The sequence below is a fragment of the Danio rerio genome, chromosome 10, assembly GCF_052040795.2.
Source record: "Danio rerio strain M-AB ecotype USA chromosome 10, GRCz13ab, whole genome shotgun sequence".
Classification (NCBI taxonomy): domain Eukaryota; kingdom Metazoa; phylum Chordata; class Actinopteri; order Cypriniformes; family Danionidae; genus Danio; species Danio rerio.
The window spans coordinates 9,030,896-9,049,263 of NC_141030.1; the positions used below are offsets into that span (position 1 = coordinate 9,030,896).

General features: G+C 40.0%; 2 protein-coding genes across 2 annotated transcripts in view; one reads left to right on the top strand and one right to left on the bottom strand.

Moving 5' to 3' along the window:
- The window catches only part of tctn1 (tectonic family member 1), an 845,382-nt gene that overhangs the window by 297,953 nt on the left and 529,061 nt on the right, over nt 1-18,368 (bottom strand). The gene's annotated exons all lie outside the window — the stretch shown is intronic.
- si:dkey-27b3.4 lies at nt 553-16,591 on the top strand. The gene is made up of 5 exons (XM_087270201.1): nt 553-662; nt 2,856-3,044; nt 4,089-4,282; nt 4,560-4,587; nt 14,774-16,591. Exons 2-5 carry the CDS (start codon nt 2,864-2,866, stop codon nt 15,028-15,030), a joined length of 660 nt encoding a protein of 219 aa, XP_087126327.1. The 5' UTR covers nt 553-662; nt 2,856-2,863; the 3' UTR covers nt 15,031-16,591.

The window sequence follows — 18,368 nt, forward strand, 5'->3', positions numbered from 1 at the left end:
AACTGATCTATCTTACTTTTATGATGGACCACTCTGATCCCAATATCAAATTTCAGGATTACCAAATACTGTTTACCAGAGCCTAAAATGGAACCAATTGCGTAGCCTACTGACTTAGCAAAAAAACAACAGGTATGCAAAATACCAGCTGCCACAAACAGACATTGGTTGTTTTAATGGTTACAAACAGAATCACTTTAATCAACAAATATTTGACCTTATAGTTTGTTCTAATACAAAACTGCTTTGATATTCTTTTGTTGTTGTTTACCAGATCTTATATACCATCTAGATGTGATATGCTTTATATAGGCTTCAAATATGAAGGAATGTATTTCATCAGCAACCATTAAGTTTTTGATCATTCACTTAAAAAAAAAAAAAACTAATTTTACTTTTGAAAAATTTAGCTCTGGTGGCATATAGATATCTCACTAGTAGCTGAAATATAATCATTAAAATTATTTTAAATGATTAAAAGTTATCCATTATGTAGTTTTATGTCATTTGATACCACTGCGGCTATTTTTGGAGTCCTATTGCAGTAGTTTTAAAACTGAAAGCGAAAGAAAGTTAAGCTTGCATCACGAATGCATTGCCCAGTGATCCACCGCTCGTCCTGACGTCGGACTCCTTTATAAAAGAAGAAGAAGAAGAAAACGGTGAGTAACATACATTCTTCATTTACTTACAGGATTTCCTGTGGGTTAGTCTACGATTTGTGAATGTCTGTGAGATGTAAAATGCATTATCAATGAGCCGAGAAAACAATTAGTTGTTTTTGCTATGGCAATTGCTACCTTTAAACTGCACACATGCATGATAATTTTCGTCATATACATGCCGTTTTAAACAAAAATCTTTTAGCTAGCACAAAATTATGTTATAAACGTTAGCATTAACATTTGTCTTTTATCACGCTTTTTTTTTTTACAACAAAATCACGTTGCTACATTTTGTGCATTTCTAGGCAGGTTAGACCACATCTGCATGTGCTACTTCCTTGTTGCTCGTAAACACTGACAAGATAGTCTGATAGACTGCAGTGTAAAGTTCACAGAGCACACACTAAAAATATGTCAGTGAGTTATTTAAAGTGTAACTATAGGAGCAGGTCATAAATGCTGTAGTTATGTTTAGGTGTAATAAATGATATGTGCCTCATTCAACAAACATTAACTACTTAACTTTCAAATTAGCTATGTTCACATTAGACTGGTGTTATTTACAAATCAACAAAACATTTAAATCTTTCTTGGATGATTAGTTAAGTAGAAAACAAACAAATAAGAATGGCATTCCTATTTCCCATTTACTGTAATATAAGTTATTTCTCAAAGCGATTTATTACATATTATATATTTTTTCATGTAATAAATGTTGGGGTGACGTAGTGGCGCAGTAGGTAGTGCTGTCGCCTCACAGCAAGAAGGTCGCTGGGTCGCTGGTTCGAGCCTCTGCTCAGTTGGCATTTCTGTGTGGAGTTCTCCCTGCGCTTGTGTGGGTTTTAAAAGACATGCGGTATAGGTGAATTTAGGCTAAATTGTCCGTAGTGTATGAGTGTGTGTGTGTGTGTGTGAATGAGTGTGTGTGGATGTTTCCCTGAGATGGGTTGCGGCTGGAAGGGCATCCGCTGCGTAAAAAACGTGCTGGATAAGTTGGCGGTTCATTCCGCTATGGCGAAACCGGATTAATAAAGGGACTAAGCCGACAAGAAAATGAATGAATGAATGAATAATAAATGTTGTTATAACTTAACTTGAATTAAATAATTGTATATAGGCGGGCAACAATTTTGAACTCTAATTTCAGCTTTACAGTAGCTTCTGACATGTTTTTAGTCCTGGAATGTGGATCTTTTTTGCAAGTATGCAACATTCATTCATTTTCTTGTCGGCTTAGTCCCTTTATTAATCCGGGGTCGCCACAGCGGAATGAACCGCCAACTTATCCAGCAAGTTTTTACGCAGCGCATGCACTTCCAGCTGCGACCCATCTCTGGGAAAAAGTATGCAACATTGTTTAAAAATTGTGTTAAAATGTAAGACATTACTGTAAATGTAGCCTATAAGGCATGATTTCCTAAGAATGTTCACACATTGGATTGCAAATTTGACTTGAAATAAATGAAATACACCTTTTGTTTCATTGCTAGCAATCAGATTAACTTGTCCTTTTTGGGCACTATTTATTCAATTGGAAATATACTAATTTATTTAATAAAGTAGCATTTTATCTTCATTAAAATGAACCATGGTCTTTGGTATATTGATTAGCATTTTCAATATGCAAGTTTCTTTTAGTTTCTTTTAGTTAAACTATGGTTATTGTAGCGAAGCCATGATTAGTTTGTGACTCTGGACCCTCACAAGTGTCAATAAAAAAAATGAGATTTATACATAATGGAATCTGAGGATTAAAACAATCAAAATACTGAGAAAATTACATTTAAAATGGTCTAAATTATCTTCAATGCACATTATTAACAAAAAGATCGGTTAGTAAATGAAAATGTACTAAAATTTCCTTTGGTAAATTTACTAATATTTTCCTTCACGAAACTTGATACTTGCTTAATATTTTAACGATTATGGGCATTAAAGATAAATCAGTAACTTTGATCCATACAGTTTTTAGCGCTTGCCAAAAGACCCTTGCAAACTGGTCCCATTTGTGAGTACCATGGTTTAAATACAATAACCATATTTGTTTGGTTTGAATTGTAGTAAAATTTTCATAATGGCAATGAAAGTTTGAGTTTTTAATAGGATAATAATTAATTTTCGCTATTAATTATATTTGTTGTTTTACTTCATTGTAGCAAAATTGAATTTTCTGATTTTTTTTGAATGCAGGACAAACAATGGATTGTGCTGTTGACGATTTCAAGAGAATGCTTCATAAGAAAGCATCTGGCCTGAAAGAGTCCTCTTCAGTTAAGAAGTGTGATGTCATATTGTACTTCTGCCCCATTACTTCACGAGCAGGAACTGATATTGATGCTGCAATGAAGCACCTTAATCAAATCACAAGTGACTTACAAGGTAGATGATTACATGATTAAAAGGCAAGGTATTGCAGGAGACCAGAGTAAAAAATTTACTAATATTAATCATGATGCTTCCCCATTGATTGACTACAGTAAGAAGTGCAAACATTTTGTTTGTATCACAAATTTTCTAAAATACTAAATTTTATTGATTAAATATGCACAATTTTGCATACATTTCTAGAGCAAAAATCTGAACTTTGGATTAAGTCAGGTTATTTAATTGTATATTTGTTAATATTAGAGAAAACTTGTTTTATAGAGTGGATTTTAGGAATTTATTTTAACCCACACAATTCAGAAAATACTGCAAACAGTGAGAAATGGAAAGAAACACGTTTGTGTAAAATGTTGCACATAATAAACCGTATATACTGTTGCATACAATCTTGACTATATATATAACGTTTAAACAACCTTTAAACATATACTGCAATTGAAATCTATAGACTGATTTAAAGGGGTGGTTCACCCACAACTAAGATTCTGTGATCATTTAATCACCCTTCACTTACCACAAACATGTTTAAGTCTCTTATGTTGAACATACACACAAAAAAGTTATTTTGGAAAATGTTGTAAAACTGTAACCACTGGCTTAATATTTGTCATTGGTTACTGGTTTCTAACATTCTTCGAATTATCTTCTTTTGTGTTAGAGTTAGCATTAGTCTAGAAACTTTTTAAATGTGTATTTTGGTAGTTTTCTCTTTACATTAGATCAGGGGTGTCAAACTCAATTCCTGGAGGGCCAAAGCCCTGCACAGTTTAGTTCCAACCCTGCTCCAACACACATACCTGTAGGTTTCAAACAAGTCTGAAGGACTCAATTAGTTTGATCAGGTGTGTTTTATTAGGGTTGGAACTAAACTGTGCAGAGCTGCGGCCCTTTTGGAACTGAGTTTGACACCTGTGCATTAGACTGAAAAAAAAAAAACACTTTATGAAACCAAAATCCAAAATCTTAAAAATTCACAGGTGCAAAAAATGTTTTTATTTTAATTCTCCATTTAACCACCCACTTTTAACTGACTTACAGCTTCCAAACTTGCCATCGTTGTGGTGCTCCATATCACGTTTGACCCAGATAAAATAATATCTGACAGTGAAAAAATTATCAAGCAAGAGAACACATATGCTGTAGACTGTCTGCTTTGTGAAACTGATGGATTACTGGAATGTCAGAAGAATGCAGAAGCAATTAAAAAAACTGCAAATCACTTCAAAAGCAAGGTAGGTTCATCACCATTGGCCATTTGCACAAACTGTGAGGACAAATTTTGACTTATGAATAAATATCTAAGAACTTTCATTTATTTTCAACACAACACACATTACCTTGGCACAAAATCTAAAAAAAAAAGATCAAATGTTAAATCAGCTTTCAAACATTATATTTGCTGTAGTTTCCAGTTTCAAAATTCATGACAACCTTAATTTCATGGAAACTTCAGAGTCTAAATATGTGATTTGTTGTAGTATGTTCAAATATTTATTTTTTCCCTTACAGAAGCTGACTTCATTTTATTGCTTGACAAGTAAGTATTTCAAGCTAACATTTTTCATTTGTGACCCTGGACCACAGAACTATTTTTATGTTACCAGTGATACTTTCTTACATTGTATACGGAAATTATTTATAGCACTTCACTTTTTCCACATTTATTTATGTTACAGCCTTGTTCCAAAATGGATTAAATTCATTTATTTTCTTAAAATTCTTTACACAATGCTCCATAATGACAATGTGAAGAGATTTTTTTTTTAAATGTTGCAAATTTATTAAAAATAAAAAACCTGAAAAATCACACGTACATCAGTATTCACAGCCTTTGCCGTGAAGTTCTAAATTGAGCTGAGGTACGTTCTGTTTCTACTGATCATTCTTGAGATGTTTCAGCAGCTTTGAGTTGATTGTACATGATTTGAAAAGGCATACACCTGTCTATATAAGGTCCCAGGGTTGACAGTGCATGTCAAAGCACAAACCAAGCATGAAGACAAAGTAATTGTCTGTAGACCTCCGGGACAGGATTGTCTCAAAGCACAAGGCTGGGGAAGGTTACAGAAAAATTTCGATTGCTCTGAAAGCTCCAATGAGCACAGTGGACTCCATATTCCTAGAGTTGGTCTGCCATTTAAGCTTAGAACCTTACAGAAGGACAACCGGCTGTGCAGCAATCCACCAATCAGGCCTGTATAGTATAAGAGCCAGACGGAATTTGCCTAAAGGCATCTGTAGGACTGTCAGACCATAAGAAACAAAATTCTCTGGTTTGATGAGACTAAAATTGAACTCTTTGGAGGGAATAACAGGCGTTACGTTTGGAGAAAACCAGGCACTGCTCATCACCAGGCTATTACCATCGCTACAGTGAAGCATGGTGGTGGCAGCATCATGCTGTGGGGATGTTTTTCAGCAGCAGGAACTGGAAGACTAGTCAGAATATAGGGAAGATGAATGCAGCAATGTACAGAGACATCCTGAATGAAAACCTGCTTCAAAGTGCTCTTAACCTCAGACTGGGGTGACGGTTCATCTTCCAGCAGGAAAATGATTCAAAGCACAGCGCCAAAATATCAATAGAGTGGCTTCACAACAACTCTGTGAATGTACTTGAGTGGCCCAGCCAGAGCCCAGACCTAAATCCTATTAAACACCTCTGGAGAGATCTGAAAATGGCTGTACACCGTCGCTTCCCTTTCAACCTGATAGAGCTTGAGAAGTACTGCAAAGAAGAATAGGCAAAAATTCTCAAAGAAAGGTGTGCCAAGCTTGTGGCATCATATTCAAAATGACTTGAGGCTGTATTTAATGCCAAAGGTGAATCACCAAAGTATTAAGCAAAGGTGATTTTTCAGGTTTTTTATTTTGAATAAATTTGCAACAATATTCACATTGTCATTATGGGGGTATTGTGTGTAGAATTTGGAGAAAATAAATGAATGTAATCCATTTTGGAATAAGGCTGTAACATAAAAAAATATGGAAAAAGTGAAGCACTATGAATACTTTCCGGATGCACTGTATATGCCAGAAATCATTAGAATATTATCTAAAATCATGTCTATTAAGATATTTTCAGAATTTTTGCAACTATAAATATATTACAACATGTTTGATTAGTACATTTATGCATTGTTATATGGATAATTCACCCAAAAATACAATTTACTAGCATTTATTCACCCTAGTTTCAAAGCTTTGCATATTGCCCTGACCTCACAAACCATATGTCAACGGAAAGCTAATATTCTGCTTTCAAATGATTCTAAAATCGAAATAAATATATAAAAAATAAAATTTTAACTGAATGGTTTAGTTGTCCAGGGTCACATTTAGCAATATGTCTTCACTTGTAATGCTTCTTTACGCTGGCTCCAGTTTCCCAAATACTAGACCAGGGATGACAAACTCAATTCATGGAGAGCCGCAACCCTGCAGAGTTTAGTTCCAGCCCTGCTTCAACACAGCTATTTGCAGGTATCAAACAAGACTACAGCACTTGATTAGTACAATCAGGTGTGTTTAATTAGGGTTGGAACAAAACTGTGCAGAGCTACGGCCCTCCACGAACTGAGTTTGACACCTGTGTACTAGACCATTGATCTGACTAATGTTAAAATCAAACCAGATCATCTTCAATCAAAACAAAAAATGATTTGTGAAGTTGATCAACAATGTCAATATCCCAGACTTTGACACAGCTAACATATATAGCTTAACCATATAAAGCTTGAGCATGTTAAACCTTTGTGAATATGTAAATTTTGCCAAAGAATGTTCATATTTGAAAGCACCAAAACAAACACACTCATAATTCAACAGGACCTTACTTCTTACCTCACCCCACACATATAGCATATACATAACACTGCTAATGATGAAAAAACAACCCAAAACTACAGTTCTTAAAAGTTAGATTATTTCCAAAAAACTAAACTTCTGTCAATAATTATTCACCCTCATGTTGTTCCAAAGCCCCACTTCAGAGCACTTTAGAGTAAAAACGGTTATGGCCGCCATATTGTAGTGTTGTTTCAAACGGAAGTGCTCAAAACTGGCCACTTTTTTTTTCTCTCCGAAATTAAGGATTTTAAATGGTACACCTGGTACACGCTTCAGGCCTCCATGATCTTTTGTACAGTTGTTTGATGTCAAACTGAATGTTCCATTGAAAGGGCTCATCCAGAGGATAAACGTTTCAAAGAGATTAGGGTATATTGGTATAAGCTCTTCCAAATTGAAAACAGTGTTGGGTTATATCCAAAAATCGCATACTTCTATACTATATACAGTTAAGGTCAGAATTGTTAGCCCCCCTGACTTATTAGCGCCCATGTTTATTTTTTCCCCAAATTTCTGTTTAATGGAGGGAAGATTGTTTCAGCACATTTCTAAACATAACAGTTTTAGAAACCTATTTTTAATAACTGATTTATTTTATCTTTATCATGATGACAGTAAATAATATTTTACTTGATATTTTTCAAGACACTTCTGTACAGTTTAAATTGACGTTTAAAGGCTTAACTAGGTTAATAAGGTGAACTAGGCAGGTTAGGGTAATTAGGCAAGTTATTGTATAACGATGGTTTGTTCTTTAGACTATCGAAAAAAAAAAATTTGCTTAAAGGGGCTAATAATTTTAAACAAAAAAAATATTTTTTTTAAACAATTTAAAACTGCTTTTATTCTAGCCGAAATAAAACAAATAAGACTTTCTCCAGAAGAGAACATATTATCAGACATACTGGGAAAATTTCATTGCTCTGTTAAACATCATTTGGGAAATATTAATAAAAGAAAAAAAAATCAAAAAGGGGCTAATAAATCTGACTTCAACTGTAGTATGATAAAAACAGCATGCTAGCCAAGTAACATGTCTAAATTCAAAGAATTTAAAAAACAGTATTCGATACTTCTGGCGAGATTCTAAAGTGTGCATGCGATAGACATTACGTTATCCCTTGAAGCACCACGAAAGAATTCATGAATAGGAGTCACCGGAGTGATACAATGCAACTGACGCAGATTGGTCACATGATCGTGACAAAATGGCAGATATACAGGGCACCTTAAACTACGGATACTGGAAGCCTGTGCTGGCATTTCTCCTGTGGTGTTGTTATCAGTGTGTGAACACATTTTATAAGTGGTCAAAAACTTGCAAATAACCTACGAATGTCACATCCTCAGTCTGAACATGCTGTCTGTTCCCCATTTCTGTTTACTTCTGGTGAGCGCACGTGAATGTTTATTTTGATCGCTCCCCGTATCTCTCCTCCCTCTCGTTACCCTATTTACCATCTATTAAGATTGATTTTCACTCACCTGCACCCTATCTGTGATTCCTCTCGTGTCCTATTTATTCCCCTCCTTGAGTGTAGTCCAGTGCTAGATTGTTGTTTTGCGAGCGCGCCCACGCCGAGCCGCTCGCGTCTGGTCTCGTCTTGTCTCCTGTCGTGGCTCTCCTGTCCTTTCCAACTCTGTCTTGTTGTGCTGCTCCACGCCAGAACCATCTTCTTGCACTTTGCCTCTCCTTAACCTCCTCTGTTCCCAGGCCGGACTGCTTCAACCTCTCGGAGCCCATCGGCTTCAACTGACTGCCGGCTTCCTCTCCCTCGCTCACGCTCCACTTCCGCATTCCCCTCACGGCAACGTACCAGCACGCCCCCTGCCGGGTAACAGTATCATAGACGCTATTGTTTGCATTTTTTTTTGGATCACCCCGGCTGTCTTTTGCTTTCTCTTTTTTGAAGATTGTGAACTGGGCGCCCCCTTTTGGATTTATTTGGTGACAGGACCCGGTCTCTGTTGTCAAGGACTTAACAGCGCCCTCTTCTGGGAGTCTTTTTTTATGCAGTTTTTTGTTTTTGTTTTTCTCCTATTTTTTCTGCAAGCGCCCAGTTGGATTTGATTTGCGCCCTTTTAGGGTAATTTTTTGATCAAGAATAAAAACTCTTAACCTGCACTTGTGTCCGCCTGTGTTCCCTGACAGAACAATCTAGCCGAAATGGACGCAGCAGGTTCGGATCCAGTCATTACTGCAGTCACCCAGCAGGGTGTGCTGCTAGGGCAGCATGAGGCAAGGTTGACCAACACCACCAGGGAGATGGAGTACTTGGCCAACCAGGTAGCTGATTTAACCGCACGGATCCGTGAGTTGCAGCACGACACAGCCCAGGGGGGGCAAGCGGATCCTGGCCCTCAGCATACACGTGAACCCCGATGCAACAACCCACCACCTTACGATGGGGACCCCAATTCATGTAGAGCCTTCCTCTCTCAATGCTCTGTGGTGTTTGCCTTACAGCCACACACCTACGCTGCTGAAAGAACCAAGGTGGCATACGTTCTGACGCTGCTCGCAGGCAAGGCCCGTGATTGGGGAACATCAGTCTGGGAAACCCAAGCTCCCTGTTGTGCATCGTTCGAAGACTTCAGACAAGAGATGGTGAGGTTGTTCGATAGATCTGCTCAGGGGCAGGAGGCAGCGGACCAGTTGGCTCGGTTACGCCAGGCAGGCCGGTCAGTCACAGAGTATGCCATCCAGTTTAAGACCTTGGCGGCTTCCTGCGACTGGAATCAAGGGGCCTGCATGTCCATGTTTCGAGCGGGGCTTGAAGAGGAAATCCAGGACGAGTTGGCCACCATCGACCTTCCCCAAGATTTTGATGATCTCATTAGTATGGCCCTACGGGTAGAAGGACGTCTGCGCCGCCGTCGTCAACGTCCAGTCTTCCGCCCACCCTGGAGGATGGAGGACACTTCCTCTGCTGTTCCTGAGGCTGCTAATGCCACCTCCTTGGGTTCAGAGCCCATGCAGGTGGGGCGTCTTCGGCTGACTCCCCAACAGAAACAACAGCGCCTTATCCAGGGCCTGTGCTTCTACTGCGGCAAGCCAGGGCACTTTGCAGTGGCCTGTCCGTTAAAAGCCGCGGCTCGCCAGTAAAGAGGGGGATCCTGGTGAGCGCTACCCCTTTATTGAATTCCCCCTCCTCTCGTACTGTTCTCCCTGTATCTGTCCAGTTTGGTGACTCTTTTAATTCTGCCTTGGCCTTGGTCGATTCCGGGGCCGAAGGTAATTTTATGGATAGTTCTTTAGCTACCTTGTGGGGAATCCCTGCACTCCCTCTTTCCAATCCTATCCCTGCTCGCTCTCTTAATGGCACCCTTATCACCACTGTATCCCATACCACCCCTCCCCTCCATCTCATTGTCTCGGGCAATCACCATGAGGTTACCACGCTGCTTCTCCTAGATTCGCCTAGTGCCCCCATAGTTTTGGGGCATCCATGGCTGGTGCAGCATGGCCCTCATGTAGATTGGTCGAGTAATTCAGTTTTGTCTTGGAGTCAGCATTGTCTTGCTTCGTGTTTGGGTCCTGCTGCTTTTCCTGTGTCTGTGTGTCCTGTCTTACAGGTGGAGGCAGCTAATCTCTCTGGGGTACCGGCGGAGTACCTTGACCTGCGCCGGGTGTTCAGCAAGTCTCGGGCCACTTCCCTGCCTCCGCATCGTCCTTATGATTGTGCCATAGAACTCCTCCCAGGCACTTCTCCGCCCAAGGGTCGTTTATTTTCCCTTTCTGGTCCAGAGAGAGAGGCCATGGATAGGTATATCAATGAATCACTCAAAGCCGGTCTCATCCGACCCTCTTCCTCCCCCGCGGGTGCCGGGTTCTTCTTCGTCAAAATGAAAGATGGCTCCCTGCGTCCTTGTATTGATTATCGAGGGCTCAATGACATCACTATTAAAAACAGGTACCCCTTACCTCTCATGTCTTCTGCCTTTGAACTTTTGCAGGGAGCCAAGGTCTTTACCAAACTTGACCTCCGGAATGCTTACCATCTTATCCGCATACGAGAGGGGGATGAGTGGAAGACCGCCTTTAACACGCCTACGGGACACTTCGAGTACCGGGTCTTACCGTTCGGTCTGACCAATGCCCCGGCGGTCTTCCAGGCCTTGGTCAATGATGTGTTGAGGGACATGGTTAATCGTTTTGTCTTTGTGTACCTTGATGATATCTTGATATTCTCTCCATCTTTAAAGGTACACACCCAACATGTCCGCCAAGTGCTACAACGGTTGCTGGAGAATCAGCTTTATGTTAAGGCGGAGAAGTGCGTTTTCCACGTCCAGTCGGTCTCGTTCTTGGGATTCATTATTTCGGCTGGAGAGATCCAGGCAGACCCCTGTAAGGTAAAGGCAGTCGCCGAGTGGCCAACTCCAGACTCTCGTAAGGCTCTGCAGCGGTTCCTGGGGTTCGCCAACTTTTATCGGCGCTTTATCAGGAATTTTGGTCAGATCGCTGCACCCTTAACAGCCCTCACCTCTCCCAAGGTACCGTTCAAATGGGAAGTTGATGCTCAGGAGGCCTTTGATAAATTAAAGTCCCGTTTTGTCTCTGCTCCTGTTCTATCTATTCCAGATCCTGAACGGCAATTTATTGTTGAGGTGGATGCTTCGGACGTCGGAGTAGGCGCAGTCTTATCTCAGCGGTCACGCCTGGATGGAAAAGTGCACCCTTGTGCATTCTTTTCCCATCGCCTGAATCCTTCAGAGCGAAATTACGACATAGGTAATAGGGAATTGTTGGCAGTCAGGTTGGCCCTGGGGGAGTGGCGTCACTGGTTAGAAGGCGCAGCTCAGCCTTTCCTGGTCTGGACGGATCACAAAAACCTTGAATATATCCGTTCAGCCAGGAGGCTGAGCTCCCGACAGGCTCGCTGGGCCCTCTTCTTTTGGCGATTTAATTTTACCTTGTCTTACAGACCTGGGTCCAAAAATATTAAGCCAGATGCTCTCTCCCGTCTGTTTGAGGCCCCAGGGGAGAGGGAACCACCCGGCACCATTTTACCCAAGGAGATGGTGGTGGCATCTCTCTCTTGGGAAATTGAAAAACGGGTTGAGGAAGCCAGGAGGACAAGTCCAGGACCGGGGAGGGTCCCAGCGGGATGTCTCTTTGTCCCTACCAAGATGCGCTCTGAAGTAATCCAGTGGGGTCACTCCTCTAAGTTGACCTGTCACCCAGGAGTCAGGAGATCACTGGCTGCCATCCGTCAGCGATTCTGGTGGCCATCCATGGCCAAGGACGTCAGGCAGTTCGTGGCCGCCTGCTCTGTTTGCGCTCGGAACAACAATTCCAATGCGCCTCCCATTGATCTGCTCCGCCCCCTTCCCATCCCATCCCGCCCCTGGTCACACTTGGCCCTTGATTTTGTCACCGGCCTACCAGAATCTAAAGGCAACACCGTCATTCTCACGGTGGTGGACCGCTTCTCCAAAGCGGCCCATTTCATTCCCCTTCCCAAACTCCCCTCAGCCAAGGAGACTGCTCAAGTGGTGATTGATCATGTTTTCCGGATTCATGGTCTTCCGGTCAATGTGGTTTCTGATAGGGGCCCTCAGTTTGTCTCCCGGTTTTGGAAGGAATTCTGTCGACAGATCGGGGCCTCTACGAATCTGTCTTCAGGATTTCATCCCCAGACCAATGGGCAGTCCGAGCGGGCAAACCAGGATTTGGAACGTACTCTCCGCTGCCTGACGTCCCACAATCCTGGCTCTTGGTGTCAACAATTACCTTGGGTCGAGTATGCCCATAATTCTCTTCCTTCATCTGCCACAGGTATGTCCCCGTTTCAATGCTCTATGGGGTTCCAACCTCCTTTGTTTCCCTCTCAGGAACCCGAAGCTGCTGTTCCGTCTGCCCTTGCTTTCGTCCAGCGGTGTCGACGCACCTGGAAGAGAGCCAGGGAGGCCTTGGCCCAGGCTAATAAACGGACCAAAGCAGCAGCTGATCACCACCGGACTCCCGCTCCTCGTTACAGATGTGGTCAAAGAGTGTGGCTTTCTACCAAGGACCTGCCTCTCAGGGTAGCCTCACGCAAGTTGGCTCCCAGGTTCATTGGCCCATACCGGATCACCAAGGTCCTGAGTCCGGTGGCGATACGGCTCAAGCTCCCTCCTATGCTTGGTCGGGTGCACCCTACCTTTCATGTGTCAAGGGTTAAACCTGTATTGTATTCACGTCTTGTTCCCTCTGCCCCCATTCCCCCTCCCCCCCGTCTAGTGGATGGCTCCCCAGTTTACACTGTGCGGAGATTGCTAGACATCAGACGCAGAGGTCGGGGCTTTCAATATTTAGTGGACTGGGAGGGTTATGGTCCGGAGGAGAGAAGCTGGGTCCCGGCTCGGGACGTTCTGGATCCGGCGCTGGTCGAGGATTTCCATCAACGACAAGGTAGGCCCCCCCATGCAGCGCCTGGTGGCGTTCGTAGAGGGGGGGGTACTGTCACATCCTCAGTCTGATCATGCTGTCTGTTCCCCATTTCTGTTTACTTCTGGTGAGCGCACGTGAATGTTTATTTTGATCGCTCCCCGTATCTCTCCTCCCTCTCGTTACCCTATTTACCATCTATTAAGATTGATTTTCACTCACCTGCACCCTATCTGTGATTCCTCTAGTGTCCTATTTATTCCCCTCCTTGTGTGTAGTCCAGTGCTAGATTGTTGTTTTGCGAGCGCGCCCACGCCGAGCCGCTCGCGTCTGGTCTCGTCTTGTCTCCTGTCGTGGCTCTCCTGTCCTTTCCAACTCTGTCTTGTTGTGCTGCTCCACGCCAGAACCATCTTCTTGCACTTTGCCTCTCCTTAACCTCCTCTGTTCCCAGGCCGGACTGCTTCAACCTCTCGGAGCCCATCGGCTTCAACTGACTGCCGGCTTCCTCTCCCTCGCTCACGCTCCACTTCCGCATTCCCCTCACGGCAACGTACCAGCACGCCCCCTGCCGGGTAACAGTATCATAGACGCTATTGTTTGCATTTATTTTTGGATCACCCCGGCTGTCTTTTGCTTTCTCTTTTTTGAAGATTGTGAACTGGGCGCCCCCTTTTGGATTTATTTGGTGACAGGACCCGGTCTCTGTTGTCAAGGACTTAACAGCGCCCTCTTCTGGGAGTCTTTTTTTATGCAGTTTTTTGTTTTTGTTTTTCTCCTATTTTTTCTGCAAACGCCCAGTTGGATTTGATTTGCGCCCTTTTAGGGTAATTTTTTGATCAAGAATAAAAACTCTTAACCTGCACTTGTGTCCGCCTGTGTTCCCTGACAACGAATTAATAAAGTTTTGTTAAAACCAAGCACACCATTGTTTTTCTTCTGAAATTCCCAATAAGTTTGATGTGTCAAATGACTCTTTTCCTATTGAAAAAACAAAAGTTTGATCCACGATGGCCGACTTCAAAATTCCCACCATGGTCACCACCCATTTTAAAAAGTTTGCCCCCTCACATATACTAATGTGCCACAAACAGGAGGTTAATATCGAATATCGACGTTAATATATGTTAATATATAGAACATAATTTTCTAAAGGTCGAGTAGTACATTTAAATTCAAATGTAGTACCTACGGAGTGGTATGCAGTACCGATTTCAGACACAGCCTTAGAGTTTGTTCTAACCTCTAACTTACAAAATAACTTCTTTTTAACTATATAAAAATAAAAGAAAGTTCCTTTTGTCATTTTTGGTCAGATTTCTTTGATTGTGTCAAAAACAGTGAGATCAATTATGGTCATATTTGGCCAAATTATACTGTCATCATTTCATTTCCTTCAAAAATTTTGACTTGGTGCCAGCTGCATCTCTGACAGCATACATAGCTTTGACATTTTATGACCAAACTTTGTCATTTTATATAAGTTGTCTTTCATATTTTGCAGAAGATGATAGGAACACTTCTTCACCCATATACGAGAATACAGAAAGTACCCCGCTGATTCACAGTGACGACTCAAGTGAAGGAGTCATACAAAGACAAGAAGATGTACCAAGACAAGAAGACAAACTAAGACAAGCAGACAAACTAAGACAAGAGGCTTGTTGTTTTTGTGGGGTTTGCTTCTCCTTTTGTTGTGGTTGGCTTTGTGAATGTAAACCTTATAAAAGAATATGTGCATGTTGTCACTGTCAGAAATAATTAGTGGCTGTGTAGCTTGATGAAATCAAACTATCATGAAAACAACTGTAAAAAAATATCAGTAAATTATCAGTTTTCCATATTTTGTGATTTATGTTTTTATTTTTCCCCCTTTGTTTATGCTTTTGAAATACATTAAAATTGTATTATCAACAACTTTTAATCTTTAAAGATCGAAAAAGTGACATTGATTAACATTTTTGATAGCTTAAAGAGTTTGTCTGGGTTGGTGTTGTATATTACGGTACATATACTTATTTTGCTATACTTTATTTCTATCTCTATACATTATATTAGTTCAAACTATTACAAACTATTCAATAGAGCAGCAATCAACATCCAATGATGCAATTCACAACTGTGAATAAATGAAAAACGCTTGTGAAATCACAAAATATGGAAAATTTTTAATTAAAGTAATTAATTAACAGATATTTTTTTTACATTGTACAGAGAAACAAAGAGTGCAGCATAAAGAGACTTAAACTCTGAATACAATTAGCAAGCAACTGGCTCTGACAAATACATAAAGATATTTTATTTTGATGCTGGGTACATAGTTGATTACATGTAATATGTGTCATGATTAAAAATGAAGTACTTCTAATATCATTATTTTACAAATTTAATATAACTCATAGCCATATTAAATTATGTTTTATAATTAATGACATGATTGCATTATGCTTTTACTACTGTGAAATCATATACAACTCTCGAGTCTGGTATTTGAATTTGATTGGCTGAGAGGCCTCCACTAATACCACCACAGAGACCTCTTCGCCATGTCACTCCATACACCAGGGGTCAACAATCTCATTCCTGAAGGTCCGGTGCCTGCAGGGTTTAGCTCCAACTTGCCTCAACACACCTGCCTGTGTGTTTCAAGTATACCTATGACCTTGATTAGCTTGTTCCAAGTGTGTTCGATAAATCTGCACAACACCGAACCTCCAGGAACAAGTTGGTGATCCCTGATATATACTATATGTCATGGACTAAAGTCAAATACTGCTGTTGTGTTTTATTTTAGGCAAAAATGTAGTTGTTTAGACTTTATATAAAAGGTTTGTTAGTAAGGATAACACCTATTTGAATTTTTGTTTCAATGATTTTGGAGATATCAGGATGACAGTAGTTGTTCAGCTAAAGAACCTGTCAACCTTACCTCAGACACTTCATCTGGAATCTGCCATTGCTCTTTGACATACATCTCTATAGTGGTTAAACATGATGTAATTTGTTTTGGGTATTGACAATATTTTTTCTTAAACAATTCAATTATTTGTTTCTGAGCAAATAGATCTGACTGAGGACAAAGTAAAAATTGTAATTATTAATTGAGTAATGTATCAAATTGTGGCCATTTTTTAATTTAACTGGTTTCCTTGTGTCTTGGTTATAAATAAAGTTTTTTACTTTGTCCTCAGTCAAATCTATTTGCTCAGAAACAAATAATTGAATTGTTTAATAACAAATATTGTCAATACCCAAAACAAGTTACATCAAACACTATACATACTGTAAATAATAGTATTTAATAAAACTATTCTGAATTGCCAACAGTGTGTTTGCGGTGATTAACAGAGTGACTGGAAGTAAAATCAGAATGAACAAAATCTACTAAAACAGACAAAATTTAAAACAGAAAAAAGACACCTTTGACTGGTTTGTCCAGGGTCACATTTAGCAACATTTTCACTTTTGGAATGCTTCTTTACTCTAGCCGTAGTTTTGCTAGATTTCTAAATACTAGACCATTTATCTGATTAATGTTCAAATCAAACTAGATCATCTTCAGTCAAAAAACAAATGAAAACAAAAAACATTAGCTGTGAAGTTGATCAGCCGAACTGTTCTCCAACAACAATGTCCTAGAATTTGACACAGCTAATTAAAGAGGACATGAGGATATATTTTTATAAACCTTTAGTATGTTAAATGTTATGAAATGTTATTAACATATAAATCTTTTCAAAGAATGTTCATATTTGAACAAAACAAACATACCCATAATTTAACAGGACCTCACTTATTTCGATATCGCCACCCCACTCATATAGTTTATACACTACCGGTTAAAAGTTTGGGGTCAGTTTTTTTTAAACTATTAATTTTATTTAATAATTTTAATAAATAATTCTGTTCATCTGTTTATTTATTTAATATTTATTTATTACTTATTGTATGTGGTTTCAAATGAAAATATTTGTCCAGTCATTATTGCTTTTATTACTATTATTATTAATAAAAATAAATAAATAATTAAAATTAGAGTGATTTCTGAAGGATCATGTGACTGAAAACTGGAGTAATGAAGCTAAAAAATCATTATTAAAGTCACTGGAATAAATAATTAAATTAAATTATAAACTACTTTGGAACAGGTATTTTATAGTGCAATACCATTTCACAATCTGTGACGCAGTGCTGTCGCCTCACAGCAAGAAGGTCACTGGTTCAAGCCTCGGCTGGGTCAGTTGGCGTTTCTGTGTGGAGTTTGCATGCTCTTCCTGCGTTCGCGTGGGTTTACTCCGGGTGCTCTGGTTTCCCCCACAGTCCAAAGGCATGTGGTACAGGTGAATTGGGTAGGCTAAATTGTGTATAAGTGTGTATAGATGTTTCCCAGAGATGGGTTGCAGCTGGAAGGGCATCCGCTGCGTAAAACATGCTGGATATGTTGGCGGTTCTTTCTGCTGTGGTGACCCCAGATTAATAAAGGGACTTAGCCGAAAAGAAAATGAATGAATGAATTAATTAATTAATTAATTAATGAACAGTTCACAATTTTACAATTTCTTCTGTAATTTTGATCAAATAAATGCAGTTTTGGTGAGAAGAATAAGCTTATTTTAAATCATTAAAGATCCTACTGACCCCAAACCTTTGACCAGTAGTGTACATAACCCTGTCAATGATGAAAAAACAACCTAAAACTACAAACGCAGCTCTCAAAGGGTTAGTTCAACCAAAAAAATGTAAAATTGTGTCAATAATTGATCACACACTATGTTGTTCCAAATCCCTACTTAAAAGCACTTTAGAGCTATGGCCGACATATTGTAGTGTCGTTCCAAACTGAAGTGCTCAAAACTGGATATCAGAATTGTGAAAATTAAGTTCAATTTAATTGTTTTAGGAGACTGAAATTATATATTCCCTGCATTAGTCATGTGAAAACTGTTAATGAGCTGCCAGTACTTCTCTGTTATTTCATGTAGAGTTGATTTCTTGAGTTTTGAACATCGATAGTCATGTCAAGGCAGAGGTCAAGATCCCATAATTAGGCATGGGCCGGTATAAGATTCTGACGGTATGATAACCTTAGTAAAAATATC